Source organism: Diadema antillarum, unplaced genomic scaffold, assembly GCF_040938485.1.
Source record: "Diadema antillarum isolate AM-2024a unplaced genomic scaffold, OU_Dant_1.0 seq00002054_RagTag, whole genome shotgun sequence".
Classification (NCBI taxonomy): domain Eukaryota; kingdom Metazoa; phylum Echinodermata; class Echinoidea; order Diadematoida; family Diadematidae; genus Diadema; species Diadema antillarum.
In genome coordinates, this window is record NW_027272703.1 from 65,887 (window position 1) to 89,262 (window position 23,376).

The following is a 23,376-nucleotide window of genomic DNA, read 5'->3' on the forward strand; positions in this document are numbered from 1 at the left end:
AGATAGATCTATCAGCAGTTATTGGTAGGTCAGGTATGCTCAAGGAAGATTTTCGAGACGTCAACAAGCATGGGGAAAGTAAGCATAAATTTTCAATATATACGATGATCAGTGTATTTGTTATTTGTGATTTCTGCACTAAAATCCGAACTTCTGACTACTTCAACATAATTACATTCAACTGCTCAAAGGCAGTGGAAATTCAGATTTGAATGCTATCACATTCCTTTATTTTACAGAATAAAAGTCTCGTAATTTCTTTTCTTAATGTGAACACAGCACTCACCTTCTTTCTTTTCTCCAGCATCTCCACCCGCGTCCACCTTATCTCTGCTCGTCTCCGCCCCTTCTCCATCCTTCCTCTCGCCTTCCGTCACCATGGGAACCCCTTCCGTTTCTCCAGTCTCCTTCTTAATCTCTGTGATCTGTGGCGGTTGGGGCTGTTGCTGCTGTTGTTGCTGTTGCTGTGGCTGGGATTGCTCACTTGGTTGCTGGGGTGGCAGCGGCTGTTGTTGCTGCTGCTGCTGCTGTTGCTGTTGCTGTTGCTGGGCAGAGCTCTCGGAGGTGTCCATGGCTTCGGGTTGTCCATCACCCTCCTTGGGGGCGGAAGCAGGGGTGGCGCCCTCTGTTGGCTGCGCTGCATCTTGGGTTGCCGGCTTGGCTGGGGATCTGTTTTCTTCCTTGACAATGGGTACCTATATCAACAACAAGAACAAAATCCACGATGGTAACAGAATATTTTTTTGTGTGTGTTACAAGCAACCTCCCTTGAATTTTGTCAATAGTTACATTCAGACGGTGATCCTTAACCTCAAGGATAAAACTTGTTAAGTATGGGGTGCCAAGCGTCACATGGTATCTTTTATTACAAAATGACAATTCTGTAATGAAAATGTTTGTTTGTTTGTTTTTATGGACAAGTGACATCAATTTTGTTGACAAAATGACAATTTCATCACGAAATGACAATTTTGCAATCGAACTAACAATGTCATTGACGAAATAGCATTTTGTTACAAAATTGTCATTTAGTTGACGAAATTGACATTGCCACTTGTCACAGGAAAAACATTTCTGTCACCTAGGCTGCATTTATCTTAAAATTTTCTGAGGCAGAATCACGATCCTAAACGCATTGGAGGCATTTTCAGGGGTTAGATAAACACAACCATGTTTTCAAACGCGTTTAGGAACGCCGTTTTGAAACGCCCTTCAAAGGGCGTTTTGGAACGCGTTTGAGACCACGATCGCTGTTCTGTGAGTAGATAAACGCAATGCCGTTTTGAAACGCGTTTATATCTCAAGGTCAAATCCCAGCTCTTTCCGGTTGTACTCTCTACCCATTATTTGTGTGTGACTGAGGAGACATGTTTGGTGGTTGCAGTTGACCTTTATTTCCCGGGTCAAACGGCGCAAAGCAGCTGCGCAGTGACACCACTGGAATTGCGATTGTATGATGGTTAGATAAACGCGGCTCATCGAGAATCACGTTTCAAACCACGTTTACAAACACCGTTCCAAACGCGTTTGGAAACGTGATTCTCTCTCTCAAGTTAGATAAACGCAGCCTAAATTGTCATTTCGTGATGATAGAGACCATGGCACCCTATACTTAACTACAAGCTTACCTTCGAAGTTAGCTTATTCACGAGGCTAAGGATCACTGTCTAAATGTCACTACTGAGTACTTACAAAAAAACAAAACAAAAACAACATGTTATAATGACAAAGTATTAAGTTTATATAACAAGTAATTTTCCTTACATCTGAACACTGGGTACTGACATCAAAGACAGGATCAAGACAACAATCTGTTATTTAGATAAGCAGCTATCCTTCATTGCATACTGTATACACCATAATAGCGAGTCTAAATTTTCATGAATCGGGGCTTCCCAAAGATTTCGCGACTGGTTAAATTCGCGATCGTTGAGTGCAGTACTAAATGGAGAAATATATACATGCACGTCACATTCATATCAGGATCAGAGTCATTGTTTTCGCGTGTCTTTAAATTCACAAATAGCAACTGACTCATGAAATTTGTGAAAATAAATGTCTCACGAAATATTCGGCGCATATATAGTACTCATTACTCGTTCCCTTCCAGGGAGAAGTGTCCTTGTAATGTATGAGTGTAGCTCTCTGTTTGGTAAAATATCAAAATGAGTTATCTTCCTAGAAATTGACGAGAACAACTTTCTCCTTTCAGAAATGCAACCATTTGACACACAAACTGTCTGTTTTTATAACCCCATTTTTGCACGGTGCACTCGTCAAAGACACAGTCTCTGCCCCTTTTTGTGTGCACCACATCCTTGAATACACGACCGACAGATTAAGCGTGCCCCCTTAATGTTGCAACATGAAAATGTTCTCAATGTATGCATGGAGTGTGGTTCATGTTGGCCTCTCATCATGGCGTCTAACTAAAAAAATATATATAAATAATGAATATATGTCGCTGACATCAGAACAATGTCGGAAATAGCAACATCTACCTGATTGAAGAGGCCATTCTATCTCAAAGGCAATATACTGTAAGATGCTGTAGGCTTGGCAAAGAATAATGTACTGAGCTACAATTTCCTATTTACCATTCTGTGCCTAACTGTGCATTTGAAGTAAAACTTACTAGGGTCTCTGCCCACAAGCCAATATCGGGGAGATTTCGTACAGATGTACAGAAAGACCGCTGAGAAAATGGAGGACTCCTACAAAAATGCTGAGGTATATAACAAAAGAACCACATGTCTCAGTATGATTCAGGTCAAATCATACTGAACAAATTATGATTTCTGCTGCAAGCGTGGCATCAATCTACATTTCTGGGTCACGTCCTAGGATGTGTATATTTCCAGCACATGTACCAAAACGACAGACCCCAAATGAAGAAGCCTGCGGCAAATCCACTGCTTCCACTGCAACCACGGCGGGTAACTATTTTGTTTTGCCTTGTTTCATCTTACAAGGGTCAGGTGAGATTGTTTCCTTACATGGGATTACTGTCGAAGGTCACAGGCAGGCCATAGCCACAACCACAGGCACAGTTTTCTAAACAAGTTCTCTGTAAGGCAACGGAACTAATACCCTTTCAGACAAGGCAATTTAAACGGGTGCATGTGTGTGTATCCTTTTTTTTTTTTTTGTCTGTGAAAGTTTCTCCAGTCAGAAAAGTCTCTCCAGAGTAACTCCCGTTGAAAGCACTGCCGGTAGGGTGATGAAAATTTGAACCAAGGATGAATTTCTTATCCCCATATGGTTAAGTCCTGATTACTGGAGTGTGATGCCACTGGAGAATATGGTGCGATATGCTATACCATTGAATTACCATTCGCAGGAGTGCTAATATTCACACATAAAAACTAGAGAAGCATTCTGAGAGCGCAGAACTCTGCCAAGCATGCAGCTCATTTCCACCACTGATCTTGTTCTTCCATGGAGATATCAGTGATTTCCACCCATACGTACTTTTAGCATTGTGTGCTGAAAGTCGCCCGATTTCCCAAATATAGAAGCCTTTGTTACGTCATAAACCCTCAGCTGCACACGGCGCGCCTTGCCCTACAGAAACTAGAGCAGGCACTTTAGTGCGCGCATGCAAACCTCAAATACGCGCAGCCTGAACTCCCAAGTTCATTGACCCTACCTGCCAAAACATAAAAAATCCTTCATAAATTTCCCCAAAATTCTCGGATCATTACCAAAAGTTAATCGTTTGTTACTTGTGTCATTCTCAACATTTCCTGCAAGTTTCATCCCAATCTGTTCACTACTTTTTGAGTTATTTTGCACACGGACAAACTGACGAACGAACGAACATACAAACCAACGGTAAAGAAAACATAAACCTCCTCCCTTGGCGGAGGTAATAAAGGAGATTCAAGAGAGCTTTCAGGATGATACTTTTATGTCACATGCATCTCACCCCACATTCACATTGGACCTAGCGTCGCAGGGACAGTCACCAGAGATCTTATCATTTTTCCCACTGACCATCCACATTGCTATTTCGACTGTCCCCGAACTGCGGGGGCAATCGGGGCTTGAGGCGTGCCCTGCCACATGAAACCACACATCGCCCATGCGCACATTTGATGAATACAGCTGGACGCTATCTATTGTAGCACAAGGCCACTCTCCCCTCCAAATTTTGTCCCCAGACCGGACTTGCTCCGCGGGAACAGGGCTGAGACAAGTCCCAGTGAGTGTTCAAAATAATGGTTTTGGAGTGGAAAGTCCTGCAGCGGGGGACTAATGTGAACGCTGGGTATGTAGGTAAAACTAATTCCCAGAAGGATGGAGGACTTAGCATTCCTTTGTCTGGATGTGAAGAGATATTTCTTTCATCAGGGAAACTCCTGCAGAACCAGAAAAGATACATGTATGGCAGCTCTGCATTCAAAACATTGTGTGAACTTGTGTCTGGCTGCGTTTACACACTCCTTTCACTACACATGCCCTTGAGCAATTAAATGCCTCTACATGGTCAGCTCACTATTCACACAGTTTGTGAGCGTAAAAAATCACTCAAATTCACTGTCCATTTTTAGTCTGAAGACAGGAAGAGGGGGAATGTCATAAGTGATGAAATTCTCCCCTTTGAACTAGAGTTCAATGGACAACCAGTGAACACAGTTAGTCTGAAAGGGATAGGAGATAGGGAGAAAATTTCCCTTCGCAATGCTACCATGGCCCTTCTGGTTTGGATTACATGCTTTTGCTGTGAAACTAACTCAAACTGATGTTTGCGTAGATGCTCTCTACATGGACAGAAACTGAAGAATATCGTAACATATTTTTTTCCCCCCACATATGCGACATACTTGACAAAGTGACACACAATATGTCAGCTCAGTATCTTTGAATCTCTTTTTCAATTTCATCCTCCAACACGTAATACTTGCATTATCCATTTCAACATTAACAAAACACAATAATGTAATTCAGAGATAACCAAGGTCACAACCCCCCCCCCCAAAAAAAAAAAAACAACAACAAAAAAACAAACAAACCCTGAAGCGGCTTATCACAAATAAAATACATGAGAGCTATTCAAGAGCAAATATCCCAATAATGTGGAGGGGTGAAGGGGGAAGAAAACTAGCATTGTTTAGCCATGAGAATGAGTAGGCATGATAAGATGAGATAACATTCAAGTTGTAAATGGCAAGATTTAGGAATTCCCATCATAATCTCTAGGAAGAGGCTTCTGAACAATAGGCATGGGCAAAAAGAACAAACAAACAGACAAATCCATGCCTGCCTTGACATTAGCAGTAGCACAATGTGTAATTGCCATCATAGGCAAGTCGCTAAAATGCAAATAAAGCCCTGATTTAGTACAGTCACATTCAAAAGTAACAAGCAAGTCTCAGCTCTGTTTTAAGGTGTCTTTAGTCCGACCTCTACATGCTCGTGGGTGTGCTTGTTAAAAGAAACAGAAATAAGATGATGAACTTATAGGTTGGCCTTGTCTTATTCTGAGATTATTTTACATAAGGGGAAAGAGGGTTGAACAATGTCAGCAATAATTTCCTTGGATATCACCACAAAGTGATTCTCAGCAACACTCCTCAAGCAATACAGGCCACCTTTCATTGTACACTGAAGAGCCATTCTGTTTCTTCGCATCTGTTGATTGCATGACAATGAGAGTTGCAATTCTGCTCGACTCTTCCAACTCTACTAAATTTGATAAAATCGCAAATTTTCAAAAAGAGTATTAGGTGTTCAATAGTATATGAGGCATTTGATTGACTTTTATATGCTAAATTATCATGTTACTCAAAACATAAAATGCTATCAACTTTATGACGGTTAGGACAGTTGATCCACCTTAAAATCCAATACAAAATTAAACTACAGTAAGCCAATTTAAAACATACAACCACAAACTAACAACACAGGCCCATACCAACACACTAATACGCACTAGCTAGCCAAGATGGTACAACTACAGGGCTTTTTACACTTGCAAATTTTTGCTTAGTCCCGTACCAACGGTGGGGCTAAGGGGGGACCTTAGCCCCACCGTTGGTACCGGACTTTCCTTAGCCCACTTTCTGTTTACACTTGTTTTTGCCAAAGTGGGCTAGCCCCACCGATAGTCCTGTACTATCTGGCCCTGCAAAATAGCAGGGTTAGCACTGCAATTGCGGTGCTAACCCCGCAATTTGCGGTGCCAAGCAAGCGAGTGTAAACAGAATGAAAAAATAATCCGGGCTAAGCGACGGAGACGAAGTCCGACCCCCACTGACCAATCAGAAACAAGGTAATCAAGTGCTGCCGGTGCGTGCGTGTACGTGTACAGTGCACGGCGTAATCATGAATATTCATATGGTTTGGAAAGTACAGGACTAAGAGTGTAAAAAGGTCAATTTTCTCCTTAGCCCCGGACAAGAGCTTAGTACGGGACTATTTGGCGAGTGTAAAAAGCTGAAAAAATTGGTACGGGACTAACAATAGTCCTGGATCAGAGAAAGTACGGGGTTAAGAAACACAAGTGTAAAAAGGGCTTACTTGTATGACCATGCGTGCCCAATTTTCCAAAACAAGAGTGCAATCTGTCAGAATTTTACCCTTCCATCTTATCAATTTATTACATTAAAATATTGATACACCTGTTTCGTAGTACAGAATATCCCAAATTACGAGCGACATCAAGTGGCAGCAATGAGAAAACAAAAATGAATAAATTGCAAAAAGTTTGATCAAACAGAAAAAGAAAAAAAAAGGAACAACTCTGAGATGGCTTTAGGAAGTCATCTGTTAATAATCCTTCACATCCCTCAACACACTGAGGACTTGTTACATTTGCTGCAAAAGAGCAAGATTAGCAAAGCATTTCTGATGAAGGTAATCCTATGCACTGTGCGTGTACACATTCACTACATATTTGCAAACATGTTGCATTCTTATTATTCAGTTACAAGTACATGTTAAATATTAAAGGGATCGTATAGTTTTGGTTGAGACCTAATTTCAGGTTTCTAACATTTTTGGTGAGATAATGAGAAAACTCTTATGAAATATGAAAGAGCATGTTATTCCATGAGGAATTCAACATTTATTTGATGAAAATTGGTTTTGAAATGGCTGAGATATCCAAAACAGAGCGATTCTAATGAAGTGTGGGACCCACCTTTTATTACGATCGCTTTGTTTTACTTTGTTTTTGGATGTTTCAGTCATTCCACACCCGATTTTCATAAAATAAACTTTGAATTCCTCTCAAGATGGTATGCTCGGTACTATTTCATAAGTGTTTTCTTGGTATTTCGCAAAAAGTTAAGAGCCCATTTCTCATCTCTACCCATACTGTACCATCCGTTTAAGCACATCTGAAGTTCCTAAGACATCGTTTTGCCATAAAGTTGTTGGCTGAGAAAGAGCAAAGGACTTGATGCTAAATAAGCAAACATACACACACACACACACACACACACACACACACAAAAGAGCAAACATGAAGTTTTACATCCCCTGTGAGTCACACATGATACTTTCATATTTCAATCATTTTGAATTCAGATACTTTGATCTGCCCTCCAGGAGCAATCAACATGGTGACATTATTAGTAAGACAATCAAACCCTTATTGATTCCAGCAGGTACAGTTCAATCAAATGCATTACAAATTTAAGAAATAAGAGCAACATGTTATGCCCCATAGGCCACCCACTTAATTTCCGTTTCTCACACACCCCAACGACTACGTGGAGTACGGATAATTCCCCCGTCTGCTTGTATTCCCTTCCGAGTTTTCATTTATAAATCGGAGGGGGAGCGCCAATGCATCACGTCCATTAATCACTCCACAGTTGTTAGAAATGACTTTCATTCAGATTATTTCTAATCATCGAACCATAAGAGAGAATATGAGAATTTGCATTATGAGCATCCAGTACAATCTGGAAGTCATTAGCAATCATATCTTGAGTTACAGCACTCATCTACTAACCATACATATAATATATACACAGTATGCCCTTTATACTTTTTCCCCACAAGGCCCTTATATCATTCTCCAATGGTTTAAACCCAACAATGGCTTCGGCGATGACATATTGAAAAGAGAAACTGACTGTTTACGTTGATCCAACTTGCTTATTACTCTTCATATATTCTTCTTCATCTTTTTTTTTTTTTGTAAACTGACTGTAAGAAAAGCGGATAATGAAAACTTGCCTGAGATATTTAGAAAAATAATAGATAAATTTTCCACTCACACAAACAGGTGTTTTTGTTTTTTTACATTTGTCACATCTATCATGAAAGAGAGAAGGGAATGTTACAGACTTCCTTATTTTCCTGATTGACCTATTTCAAAACTACTCGTATATTGTATATCAGCTTTGAATGCAGCAATGTGTGTGAACACACATGGTAACATTGTAGAAGTTGTTGAGACTGTGTCATGCCAGCAATATCTTTGTAACATTAACAGTAAATAGGAAATTTTGTGCAGTTAATGTTTGTTGTTTTCTTTGTTGATTCTTTTTTTTTAAAGAGTACAATGAATTTATGAGTTTTTGATTCGCTGGCTATTGACCTTACTGGCGATAGTAATAATTCCTGTGAACAACGTAGAGCAAAGAAATTAGAATGTAGCATTGTGCATGACTTTGCCTTTTGCGCAGGTTTGCACTGAGCAAAATGTCCTTAAATTCCACAGGGTGAAATACTGTACTTAGCATTCACAGTGATGATCCTTACACTGGAAAAATTGATGGTAATTCAAAAATTTGGGAGGTCTCTCAAATAATGCACACCAATTTAAGGGAAAAAAAGGATGAAATGTCTAGAACAAAAAGGCAGTGATTTGAAAAGGCATCTGATCTGCGAAAAAAGAAAAAATATGTTGGAAGAATAATGAACAAAAACTAGCTTTGATACATGTATGTGTTGAGCAAAATTTTAAGGGATCTTTTTTTCAAAGAAAATTTGAAGAAGTAAGTGTCAAATGTTACACACACAAAAATATATGAGGAATCTCACATACTGACCTTCACCACAGACTATTAAATGACTATACTTGCTTTCCATACAAACTAAAATCAAAGCTTTACAATTTAAAAACAATTTAAAAACAAAAATAATTTCTGGTCCATGCACACAGAAGAAAATGAAAGACGAAGTGAAGCCGGACGAAATCTGTCAATGTGTTAATATCGACACTGAGCACTAAAGAAAAGAATTCTACACAGACGCACTTGCAAGGAGCAAACTCAATTTCCCCCAAGTGTCCTCCCAGGGCTAAATCCCCACGAGTACATCTCTGTGATCATCTCCTAGATGACACTGATGCGTCTCTCTGATAATCTCCCTTTCCCCTTCACCCCCCCCCCCCCCACCCTTGCCCATCCTCGGGCACTGAGCCAACATTGCCAGCAAAGGCTGCTCTAATGCCGTAAGACCTTCCCTTTACAAAATCACACACTTCCCTGCCAATCTCATGTGATGGCTGTTTTTTCCACTGCCTGCATCTCGCACAGCTTCTCGAGGGTGCTTGTGGTATTAAAGAAAACTTGCTCGGTCACCAGGGGGTTCCCCTGTATTGACACTCAGTGTTTAACCCTCATAGGGATACCAAATAACAATGATACTGATGTTGCATACAAATGAATTGGCTTTGGTGATCACAGGGTTAAGAGTGATTTTCACTGGGGGGGGGGGACAACAAAGTGCAACTCTGCTGAGCAATAAGGAAACAAACTCACACCATCAATGAAATCACACACACACACACATGCACACGCTCCACCAATAAACTGTGAGGAGTACAATATATCTGAAGAGACATGACCAATCAAGCCACAAGGAATCACTCAAAGTCTGCAACAATCATTAGGTATGCTATTCTACAACGTATGTTCCCTTTGGACAAGGTATAGTATTAATGAAATTGGACTCACATGCACACAAAGACATATTTCCTTCCAGCATAATATAACCAAGATTACACATATTCACAATATTACACATATTCACAAGATTACACATATTCACAAGATTACACATATTCACAATATTACACATTCACCCAAACTGATAATTCCATACCAAATGAGGATTATTCTGTATTATAGAAGTTGCGGCAAAAGAGGAAATTCTTGCGGTGTGGAAATTTTCACGCATTTCCACACCCAGAAACTATTATTTTTTGCATGCCATATGTTCCAGTAATTAATGATCTGATTCAGCAGAATCAAAAACATGCAATATTCATCTTACTCAGCCAAGTGCAAAAAATTACTCATGCCAAAATATCTTACAGTATTAACACCCAGAAGTAATGTGGAAGCAAATGAAGACAACTGGGCCCTGTTTTGTGAAGAGTTAAAATTGATTATATAGTTGATTTCAACTGTAAGTCTATGACAGCCTGTGTGGTAAGGAAATTTAAAATCGATTTTATCATTTGATAAAACGGGGCCCTGATCTTAAGATCAACTGAAACATACACTTAAAGAAAGAAAACAAATAATTTGCAACAAAGTCCAGGTCATATGACCAATGTCACTTGATAACAATAATAATTAAAAAAAAATTCCTCATTCAATTCCAAATATTCTTGAAGTTTTACCAGGGTTAGTTAATAGCCCAATTTACCAAGTCTGCATTCCACGTTTATCAATACGTCTGGTTCCCATGCCTAATGGTGATCAATGCCATTTATTTCACCTGTCTCAAACCTACTTGCATAGTATAAAGCTGGGACAAATTTTCAAAGCATATAGTTGTACTTAATGGGTCGCGTAAGCCTTAAGCAAACTCTAAAAATGCAAGCTTTGTTATTGCCAAAGATACTGTGACTTTGTCATAAGGATGTTCAAAATGTGAATACAAGAACTAGCAAACAGCAATACCGAGTCACATCCCGACACACAATACAGACTGGCATTATGACTATGACCCTTAATGGAAATTGTAACCCCAACAAATGACTTACAAACAAACAGAAAAGAAGAATGCAAGCAAGCAAGCAAGCAAGCAAGCCAAAAAAAAAAAAAAGATATTCTCTATGACCTTTTGTATTCTGTGTTGTTGGAAAGTTTATTTGTAGTCTATTACTATCATTATCTTTTTTTTTTGTATTCTATTCTTGCTAGTATTGATCTTGAAACCTGTGCCAAATCCCAGGCACTTTTGAATTCAAGGAGAGCACAGAATGACAAGCCTGTGGGTAATAGATGCCATTAGCTGTGCCTCATTTAGCATTGTACAATACAGCTTTGACAGACTTCTTAATTTACAGAAACACACACACATACACACGCACACACACACACACACACTAAACAATAACTTACAGATGAATAAAAATCAAGTGCTCTTCCATTCCGTCTCCCACGAGTAAAAAAGTTTTAATGATTTTTGTTATTTGTCCCCCCTCGAGTGTCTCTACAATTGTACTTCTTTCACTTGGATTTTGAAAACTTCACGCCACTCTTTGCAAGGTCATAGGTGAACAACTTACAATTTGTATGATTATTGCCTGGGCCGTGTCCCAGATAAGAATGACTACAATAATCAACCACAATATGATAAGCCTACTACAATGACAACCGGCAGAAGTGTTGAACGTTAAAAGGGCTGCTGCTTCAAATGGTCGCTGTTGTCAAACTAAGCTATCATCAAGGCAAGTCTTGATATGAAATAGGACCTTAACTTCGACGAAGAGATTAATGAAAAGAAAATAATATTCATCAGTACAGAATATATTACACAGCCATGAAAGTAAAGAGTTTAATAATTCTAGCGCAAAAATAAACAGAGCAAACTGCCTCCCATCATGCTTGAGGTTTGGATAAACTGGGGCTCGGTCACATGCCCTTCCACTATGACTGTGCAAATTTGGGTTATAGTGGGCTGGTGCCAGCCCAATTTAGAAACATGCCATCTCTTCTGATGACATTCACTCCTGACTTCTTGAGGAACAATGCAGCCACCTGTTTCTTCAGCAACAGGAGGCGTTTCCCCTTCTCATTTGGGTGTAATCCCGCAAATTTCGACCCCCATTGGAGTCATCACCACCATCATCGCAAATCTGCATTAGTTACCCGATTGGCAGTTTATGATATTGGGCCTGTCCAGTCACTAACACAGCGGCGGGGGAAATGAGGGACGTAAAGTTTGGGATGAGTGGATGGATGCTCTGAGCAATGTGTGCCAAAGTGGCTTGGGGGGGGGGGGGGGGGGGGGAGGGGCGGGTGGTGAGCAAGGGTTACAAATTTGTAAAGCAGAGTAATCCAATCAGGAAACTTTAAACAAAAGGGCCTTTGTTGATGCAATGTCAAGGTGGTTGGATGTTCATTTCAATAGACAAGGCCTTCTCTCATTGCTTAAACAATGCCAACCTTAACCGAGTTGGAGGTATTTTGGTCTTTAGTTGAATACCCCCCCCCCCCAACAAACACACACACAAAAAAGGAAGAAAATTAAGGAAAAAGAAAATATCTGTAGCACCTAAAGAGCTCCAGTTTGTGCTCTAGCACTGCATTACCATGATTCAAAGGGAAATTTGCATTTAATCAAAGGATCCATATCTGGAAACTGGAAGAACAAGTGTGTTTTGTCGTCGGTTGCTGAAAAGCTTCAAACAAGCAGGTGGTTGTATCGTATCCCTTGGCATTGATATGATGTCGTGACATGAGTAAGCTGATGGCGCAGGAATGAGCGAATGAGCACGAATTCTAGAGCACTTTCTTTCTCCCATCATAATGAATAGAGCATAATACATCCATTGCCATTCTTGGAACACAAAAAAGCAATCATGACGAGATCGAGGGAACCATTCTATCCTGCTGTAATGGTTTTACCTGGCCATACAACTCTGTGAAAAAGCCCTCATTTTCTATGTCCCGCTGTGGATTGCACTCTTCCATCACAAAGTTTAGCAGACATCATAAGGCATCAAATCATTGTTTTGTATTTTACAGTAATTTGCAGAATATCACTACATATCTCATTAAAATACAATGAAACTTCAACAATGCAGTAATCAAAATTTCTAATGTGCCTTTGCCATCTCAAAAGTGGACTAAATATTATCCTGCAATGTTTTATCTTCTGCTGTTCACAAGTGTGTGATGAATGTTGTTATGGACCTACAAAAGACATTTGTATAAGCAAATCCTAAAGACAAGTAAGTAATGGCAAAATATAGAAAATGTATGCAGTACTATTCATTCATAGTATTCAACTGATACATGGTTTAAGCAAGAGAGAGAGAGAAAAAAATCTCTATCTGATCCCAACAATGAAGGTTTGACCCGTAAGTGTATTTATAACAAAACCATGGCAGAGATGTTTATGACACTAAGCTGGCTCCACAGGACCTTCAAGTGATACAGGTTATATTAGTTTGAAGCATGTATGCATTTAAAAACGTTCCACTGGTTTTAAACAATCAGAATATTCTTCACACAGTAGCACCATCACTGTTCTGCATATGAGGACTCTAGAGGGCGCGCTTTCACTAATATGTGCGTGAGCTGCAGCATTTAGCTGTTGATAAAGAACTTCATACCTCACACACACGTTTTCATTTGTATCATAGCGCATGCCCAGCACTCGCTGGGAATATTTTGGCAAATAAACGCTTTGGTGCTCTCAAATCCACGGCAGCATTCTTTGCGTGTGAATTTGGATTAAAAGAAAAGTGTCTAAGCTGCAGCTCCCAGTAATCTAATGCACTTGTCAAAGGCACAAGGTGTCCATTTTCAGCCTCGTGGTTGAAACAAACCCTTGATTCTCAAATTTGAGAATTGTTCAAATAGTACTGTTAAATACTGCAACATAAAAAAATCAGTAAAGTAGTTCACTAAAGAGGGTAATCTAATGAAAAAACAGATTAGGAAAAGAATACAAGAGACCCGCGGGTCTAGCGCTCACCTGAGTATCGCAAGTTCACCTTTCACGCAGTCACTAATCTAAATTATTCACAGCTCTACCAAAATTTGACCAGGCACTCTCAAGTAGAAGATGAAAATGTACAATAAGGTCCCATTTTTTTAAAGATTCCTTAATTTGGGGGGATTGGGGCCCCCTGGGGCCCTCTGGGTGGGGCATGGTGCTCATTTTGATAAATTGTGATCCTAACCCCCTAGGGATGCTAGCTGCCAAGTTTGGTGAAAATGGGTCATGGGATTCTTAAGAAGAAGATGAAAATGTACAATATAGGCCCCATTAGAACCCCTCCCCACCCCCCCCCCCCCCTCCCCTGGGTCCCAAGGGGGGCACCCCTGATTCTGCCATGAACAAACTTGAAACTACAGTCATCAATGTACTAACTCATAGTATTAACTTAGCTCTATCACTTCTGGTTCTAGAGAAGAAGATTTTTACAGATTCCTTAATTTTGGGGGGTTTGGGCCCCCTGGGGCCCCCTGGGTGGGGCATGGTGCCCATTTTAACAAATTGGGTTCCTAACCCCCTAGGGATGCTAGCTGCCAAGTTTGGTGAAAATGGGTCATGGGATTCTTAAGAAGAAGATGAAAATGTACAATATAGGCCCCATTAGAACCCCTCCCCACCCCCCTCCCCTGGGTCCCAAGGGGGGCACCCCTGATTCTGCCATGAACAAACTTGAAACTACAGTCATCAATGTACTAACTCATAGTATTAACTTAGCTCTATCACTTCTGGTTCTAGAGAAGAAGATTTTTACAGATTCCTTAATTTTTGGGGGTTTGGGCCCCCCTGGGGCCCCCCTGGGTGGGGCATGGTGCCCATTTTAACAAATTGAGTTCCTAACCCCCTAGGGATGCTACCTGCCAAGTTTGATGAAAATCGGTCTTGGGGTTTTCAAGAAGAAGATGAAAATGTAAAAAGTTTACGCACGACGCACGACGCACGACGGACGACGGACGACGGACGACGGACGACGGACGACGGACGACGGACGACGGACGACGCACAACGCACGACGCACGACGGACGCCGGACGAAGGGCGATCGCAATAGCTCACTTGAGCCTTTGGCTCAGGTGAGCTAATAAAAGAACTCGATCAATTTGAAGTAAAGACATGGAAAAAGATTGTAACTGTGTAAAAGTTGACTGAACACGTTTTGGACAAGAATTCCACACAGAAAAAAACAAACAAACACATCTGTAAAGTCTATATTGGTGGCGAGGTTGCACCAAAGGTACTTGAACAGCACAGTCATATAAACTTATATCATACATTGGAACTATATTATTTGATCACCATGACTCTTTAGAAACTGATTCTACTATGACTCTCCTGCCCTCCTAGGGATGGTGTGGAATACAGACAGACTTGATACCTCAATGGAATATTGGCATCACTGACAATGTTAGGAAAGCCTCTCTAATGGAATCTCTCTGACTATAACCCAGTGCATGGATTCTCTCTAATTTCATTTAAAAAAAAAAAGACTTTTAGCTGGAAAACAATATACATTGTAGGACACCATGTCAATTAAGCTCATAAACTGATGTGATTTAATACAGCAAATGTTGTCTTTACAAGACAAGTGTTCTTTGAATTCACTACTCAATAAAAAAAGGGGGGGGGGTATCTTACATTGTATTCTACTGTTCAATTAGTATACAGGTCTATTCAATATGTCAAATGAATGCTCACACACACATACACACAAAAGAACCATCAAGCACACAAATGCACATACACACATACACACTTGTCATGTTATGTAAAAATTTGGGCAGGAAGGAGTAATATTCTTTGGGACTCAAACTGCTAATCATATGTCATCATATGTTGCTCTTCACACACAATATGACAATATTTGATGCAAATCTATTTTATTATTTTTCATTTACTTTGGCACATGTGATACAGTTTTGCAAGACAAGAGGCAACTATGCAGAAATTGCTTTCAAAACTTTCAAAATCCACATTCTGAATGTAAATTTACACCAGTATCTCCCATCTAACGAGTATCTGATAGGTTTAACACACATGGTACCTAGAAAGGAACAACAACAAAAATGCAGGGGCAGAAGATTGTGATGGGCAACTTCTGAGTTCAGAATAAAAGAGGCTTTTCTTGTTGAGTGAGCTTACAGCTGTATCTGACAATCATCTCTACAAGAAGTATGGTCCAACTACTGGTTGTTAACATTGCATCATCAGAAGTTACATTGAACATAAAGGTGTAAAATTAGCTCCACCGTTGTTTACAATCATGTACACTGCAAGACTTGTCACACATCCATCCCACCTGACATGATATGAGCACGGCCTCAAAATGCATTGTGCAATCACGATTTGTCACCACATCGACGTGCATCACATACATCATACGTTTTATGAAATGGGCAGAGAGAATCCCGCAATCTCATTGGTTGAAAGCAATGTATCAATTTTTACTGGCAGCACGCTTGATCACTGGCAATAGACGCAGTAAACATTTGTTGAGCATAACTTGTAATAAAGAGTTCGTGCATTTTGTGTGTCAGAAGAAATTGTGTGCATGCAGTAACTATGAAATTTAGAATATAATTCCCTGCAGAACATTGCAAAAATGATCAAAATCAGATAAGAAATAAGGATGTTATGACATTCCAAGATTTCAAAACTCTCACTTCTTGACTGGTCATTATGAAAATTCAAATAAGCAAGTTGATGGTGTCATACTCTCACAACTTTTTATTCATCTTATATACAGAAATGACAAAAACTCATATTTCAGCTGTATAAACATAAAACTTGCCTTAAAACCACCCAAAATAAAAAGGAACAAATCTTAACTCTGGGAATATGCTTTTACCTGTATTAGCTCAAAATGACAATTTTTCTGAACTTCATATATAATGAACACGAAAAATTGAGAGGACATGACATCATCAACTCGCTCATTTGAATATTCATAAGGACTGGTCAAGAAATGCTTTCCGAAAAAAAATGTAAAATTTCAAAATGTCCTATCTTCCTTATATGTTGTATGATTTTTGTCATTTTGGGGACGTTCTCTTTCTTTTAGAGTTTATTTATTTTTAGGGTGGATTTCCTCTTTACGCATTCTATAGTTACATGTGTACCTCACGCACACAATTCCTAATGACACACTCCGACCTGTGCATCATTTGTATGCTAGCAGGTGAGGAAGTCTTTGCTTACCTTATCCTTGTTGAACTCCTTATCGGCTCCTTCCGCCGCCGAGGTGCCGGCTCCGTCCTTCGCCCCGTCTCCGGGCTGCTTGGGGCCCGGCGGCTCCGGCTCCTTTGCCTCGGCGTCCTGCTGCTCATTGGTCCCCGCGATGCCGCTGACGCCAAGCAGGTACTTGTCGTCGAGGAGACCGTTCTTGGCCGCATCCTCCACCCGGCGGATGTGGACGTCCACCAGCGTGGTGGGCACCTCATCCTTCATCTTGGCAAACTCCTCTGCACAGGTTGGTAGGAAAATAGGGAATACAACCGAGATTCAACAATCAGGGAAAGGAAATACGGATGGGTCTTGTGTCTCAAGGGCTGCCAAAAATGCATAGCAAAGAATACTTATTGTATACGCCAAATATTTCGCGAGGTTTTTATTTTCGCAAATTTTGCAAGTCGGATGTTATTTGCGAAATTAAAGACACACAAAAATGTTGATTCTGATCCCGATAAGAATGTGACGTACAAGTACGTGTATACATTTGTCCATTTAGTACAGGACTTCACGATCGCAAATTTAACCACTCGCGAAATCGCCGGGAAGTTCTGACACGCGAAATTTTAGACTCACTAAATATATGACGTATACAGTGATCTGTTTTAATAGAAACTATGAAAATTTCTTTTCTGTGCCACGGCATAAAACTTTAGACATGTTTTGGGCAACACGGACTCATATAATTCAAATTACAGGATGGGGTTACTGGTAGTGATCTGCATACTACAGCATTTAATTCATACTCATTCATTTCATATTTCCACGGATGAGGAAGTGGTAAGGAGGGGAGATGGGAAGAAAGAGAAAGGAGGAAGGGAAAAAGGGAAGGCAGAGGGGCAAGGCAGGGAGAGGAAGACAGGTTAGGAAGGGGGAACAGGACAGGTAGGGAAGGGGAGAAGTATGGAAGGGGGAAGAGCAGGGAAGCAGGATGAGGGGATGGGGAAGGAGGAGGGGATGCGGAAGGAGGATGGGAAGGGGCAGGGATGGGGTAAGGAAGCGGAAAATGAAGGGGAAGAGGAGGGAAGGGAAAGTGAAATGGGTGGGGGGAGGATAGATAGAGAAGATGGGGGATCAGAAGTACAAAAGCAAAAACACCACCAACCACAATGGAGAAGGAAGGCATTCTTACCAATGGCTGCCTTTGCTGCAGCACTAGCCACCCTGGGGTCGACGGCTGACGCCAGGAATGCCACTGTACTCATAAGGGGGTTCCCCGACTGGCTGAAGGGGATTGGTTGGTAGGCAAGTGGGCCTGTAAGAAAGGGGACACAGAGAAAGTGGAAAAGATAACAAGATTGATCAGCTCTGTACATGATGGCATTCTCATCAAAAGGCAAGATAAGACTATTCATCAGCAACTTAACTCTTAACGATCCACCAATTTTGACAGATTTATATCATTAATTCTTTGGCAATATCCTAGTCTGCTACAGTGGTGACAAGTCAACTTAGTGACTGTGACCCACAGACCTCACCATGTGAGAGTATCAGTTGGTTTTTGTGTGATAATTTGGCTGATGTACAGATTCTTATCACAGAAAAACAAGTGATACCTTTATCCTGACAGAGATTAAAATTTCTACAATTCATATTTCTTGATTTATAATTGTTGAATTGTTGATCTCTAACAAAGCTGTTGAAACCTTGACCGAAAGAGGGCCAGCAAAATCCTGCAGCTTTTAGTACAGCCTGTAAAACCATGAATGATTGCTTCTTGTGGGGATGCCAATCTGGGAGAAAGCACTGCAGTATTCTGAGGGCTGAAAAGGTGTATTTTTGGAGGAAAAACAGTAATTTTACCAATCCTGCCTCAACCGACGATGTGTTGTATTACAATTTTGTAAAAACAGTATTGTCCATGAAACTTTCATTACTTTTGGCAAAAAACAAACAAACAAACAAACCCCAAACAGTACCCAATGCTGGAAAAAAGTAACAGTTGGCATCTCTGCTCTTGTATGCTCAATGTTGGGAAGCATGACTTGTACGAGAATTCTCACCGAGGGCGGAGGGGCCGTCGTGGAGGTAGGGGTCCTCAATGGGCAGCCGCAGGAACTGCAGGATGCACTCATCCTGGGTCCGGCTGCCGACGTGCTCCGACACCTTGTTCCAGTCATCCTTGTACATCTCCAGGGCCTCCAGGAGGAGCAGGGTCTCCTGGTCTGTCCACTCCTTGATGTTGCTGGACGACGCCCCCTTGGCCTGATTGATGGTGGGTAGCCCAGGATTTATGTGAATTACTGAAGCTTCACATGGAATCACTTTACTGCTCTTCAGTAAAAGAGAGGCAAGCTACCTAAACACTATGGGTGATTATCTCATGTTCTTCACACCCAAACATAGATGAAGTGGATTAGGGTGGCATGGAAACATTTTATTTATTTTTTTTTAAAACAGTAATACAAATCGTTTCATTCAAATATGGCCTGGTTAACAAGCTCATGGTGTGGTCAAAATAGTTGCCACGTCAAATGATTTAGGTTAAAAAAAAAATTGTTTCATCTAAATCTTACAACATGAATATCAAAATATAAAGTAATACACATTGTACTGTAATGTTCAGTTTGGAAATCAGTAATCTTTGCAACGATCACCATTGGGTATAAATCTATTTGTATTTGACATGCCTGAATTGATATGTCTTAGTTTAAAACAACTGAAGACAAGAAAGAAAACACACAACATAAAGCAACAGACCAAGAACAAAAAGTGTGATTCCTCCCCTCTGGTCTCACCTTGGCATTCTGTGACTTCTTCTGGGCGTACATGTCTCCACGGAGACCAAAGTTTGTCAGATCCGTGCTCTTGGCATCCTTGGCCCCATCCTTGTCCGTCATGTTCATGATTTGCTGAGAGTTGGATTGCTGCTGCTGCAAGATGGAGGAAAAAAAAGTTTTAAGAAGAGTGAGAAGGCTGGTTGAGTGAGAGGGCACTGGTGTCTACACGCATGCTCAAGCACACCATATGACAACAAATTTGGTCAATGAAATCGTCGCGTGGCACTCACAAATGAGTTAGTTGTATACTCACCTCTCCATAGCTCAAGGCCCTTGATGTTAAATTTCGACAAGTTGACAGCCAAGTTAGTTTTGATATTTACGTTTGATTTGAAACTTTACTATTTGTGCCATAGAGCACTGTGGTAATTGTACATCTCCAAATGCTACATTACTTGTGTGTCAGCTAGTAGGTTTTGATTTTTGTTGACACATCTGTTCACCCTCACTCAAGGGACAAATCATAACAATGTGATTGCTCAGAAGGTGACAGCAAATTTTTTTGTTTGTTATTTTTGAGAGTCTCTTGTTAAGGTGAAAGGTATACAGACCACAGAATTCAGCATGTAAAAACAACTATACTAGATAAACAAAAATAAAAAAATAGAGGGCCACAACTACAATTTCGACATCAAAAGGCACAACAATGCAAAAATAACAACCACAATTCCAGACAAACTAGTGATAAGTCCCTTGGCCATCTTTTCTTCCTGATAAAAATCAGAAAATCACCAGGAGAAAATTAGGGCTCTGTGAACACGCGGCCCACCTTATTCTGACTGCCGGACTTTCCAGACTGGACCGGCTGCAGGCCTGATGGAGTGTCGGCCAGGACATGAAAGTGTGAGGTGGGCGGTGGCCCCATGGGAGTGGCCTTGTTGTCAGCATCCACCTGGTAGTTGATTAACCCCCACTGCTCCAAGAATGCATGTACTCTACAAAGCAAAAATCATTTAAGAAGGACATTACTGCCTCATTGTCTTAAACAAGGGTATTGTACTAAAAGTTGTCCTCTATCTCTTTCTTGTGTCTTTGTATTGTCTTGTCACTGTTTATGTCACATGTTGTCATACTGTAACATGTCCTGTCAAGTCCAAAATTTGTTTTCTTGAATTGTGGGCTATATCTGTATCTGTATGCTAATTCATTCCTCATCCATTTACTTGGATTTTCTTTGAGGATCCACACATTACAAGCACTGCATTATAGTGGGTCCCTCCATATTTGGCTGAGCATGTCTTAAAACTTACCTTCATTGTAACAATAACGCATATCTGTCTTATAAATATTTGCCAATGCATTTCACAGCATCATCATCTCATTTGCATACCTTGCTTGTTTGTTTGTGATCTCTTGAAAAATGTAACAAATTTTGAACTGAATTGGATTGAACTGGAATGATTAACACTGAACGATACAAAACTTTGTGGGTTGGAACAACAACTGGCTAAATGGATCCACTCACTGGGTATCCATAGTGTTTGATCCTTTTTCACCCGACTTTGTACAACGACTGTTCCACAAGCATGTGTTGGAGCTTTGTATACATAAAACACACAAATCAAATGAACTTCAGTATGGACAAAGTTCATAACTGTTTACAAAGTCTTTTGTTGCTACATTCAATGATTTATCCCATATATGCAAGTTTCTATTCCCATTCTAGAGTTAATGTTGCTATGACAGCACAATCGTAAGGAAAACAAGCTTGGATATGCCTTAAACATCACTTAAAATATGTTAATAATCTTGCTTCTTGTTCCCATCTTATTTCACCTTAGGCTTTGCTGCACATCCTGCACCTCACTGCTCAAACTGAAAACAGCGTAAGACTCAACTTACCTCATGATGGCGCACACGTCTCCGGCAAGGTTCCTCCTGCACGCTGTGAAGGTCAAGTACTCTGTCGGGTTCAGACGATACGTGTCGATCATGAAGTTGCGGTAGGCCATGAATCTGTGGTGGCAAGGGAAAGAATGAAATACATCGCAACGTGAGCAGTCATGTGGGAGATATGGGATCAATTATGACATTCAAACTGTAAAAGACCCATCGTATTGTAAAACCCCAAATTTTCACCTGTATGAAACTTTCTCTAATTTCCCGAAGAGCCAAGATTCGCAAAAGTAAAATGCACATGATCTTTTTTTTTCACACAATGCACTGAAATGCCATTAGCAATTTGCACGAGTTTCATGCCATGAAAAAGGCCGTTGGCTCCAATTTGAGAAAGTTTCATTCCACAAATGTTTTTGATTTTGAAGAAACTGGTAACAAAGATAAAGTATTTGACATACATCATATACAAATAACAGAGTGCAGGTTTAAAATCTGTGCTCATTACCACACATACTGTACAGTAACGACTCTGATTTATTATGCTTACACATACAACTTCACTTGGTGAAATAGATGACAATATGTGAATGTAACCATGGTGTAATACTAACACCAGCAGAACATTCATGTGTATATGGCGATTCTAGAGTAAGTCCTATGTTAGAACAGTGATGAACATTCTACAAGCTGCTGGGCATTATATCTAACTCTGGTACATCTAAAATGTTTGGAGTCTTGGAATTCACGACAATGCAATTTAATTCCAAGCACAGAACAGACTTATGACAGATGTGAATAACCATTTATGGTTACGAACACACTCTGACTGTCATCATTTTATTTTGGTTATCACAGATCCTGTACAAGATTGTCATGGGATTTTATATATAAATGTTATCAATCATCAATACCTGTTTTCAAAAATGCATACATTCAAATCATTGTAATCTCTCTATTTTGTATTCTACTGAAGACTGAAAACAAAATCAAATAGAACTGTTGGCATCATGATAACAAGAATATTGTCACAGACTCCATATTGATCATTTGTAATGACATCCTCCATATAAAAACAAACAAAACAAAGCGCCAGATGGATCTTGGGTCTAATACCGTGCACATTTTGTATTGATATGTTGCACTTTGTAAGTATGCTTTAATTAAGTTTAAAATTAAGAAAGGAAAAGAGAACTTACACTTCTGGTGTCTTTGACTTGTTCTTGCAGTTGAAGAACTCTGGCAAGGCTCGCCTCTCAATTGCATGGATACTACAAATCACAAGCAAAAAATCACAATAATAGGAAGTGCTCACCGTATGACTCATAATATATGGCAATGGGAATATTATAAACTCTTTTATATCTTGCTGTCAAATAAATACTTATCAAGGTTTTCAGTCGCTTACATAATGCATCCAGCACTTCAAAGGGTCAAAGACATTTGCCCGCACATAAAATAAACTCAACAATCAGTTTTAAAATCTTCATTGAATTGCTTAAAAATGCAGGAAGTAGTTGTTAAAAAAAAATTGTGATGGCAATTAATGTTATGGAGTGCTGTCAGTCAAATGAAGGCTAAATTACGGTACATGTATTTGCAATGTTGCGCACAAG

The 23,376-nt window shown here is 40.1% G+C and overlaps 1 protein-coding gene across 1 annotated transcript in view; it reads right to left on the bottom strand.

Annotated features, from left to right (window-relative positions):
• LOC139713757 (SWI/SNF complex subunit SMARCC2-like) overlaps positions 1-23,376 on the bottom strand; it is a 66,531-nt gene that overhangs the window by 29,363 nt on the left and 13,792 nt on the right. Inside the window, exons 13-20 of the mRNA XM_071625459.1 lie at positions 22,960-23,031; positions 21,767-21,880; positions 20,694-20,859; positions 19,883-20,011; positions 19,148-19,349; positions 18,277-18,399; positions 17,115-17,377; positions 287-695 (exon numbers count right to left, since the gene is read on the bottom strand). Coding sequence (XP_071481560.1) covers positions 287-695; positions 17,115-17,377; positions 18,277-18,399; positions 19,148-19,349; positions 19,883-20,011; positions 20,694-20,859; positions 21,767-21,880; positions 22,960-23,031 — 1,478 coding nt within the window. The remainder of the gene's footprint in view (positions 1-286; positions 696-17,114; positions 17,378-18,276; positions 18,400-19,147; positions 19,350-19,882; positions 20,012-20,693; positions 20,860-21,766; positions 21,881-22,959; positions 23,032-23,376) is intronic.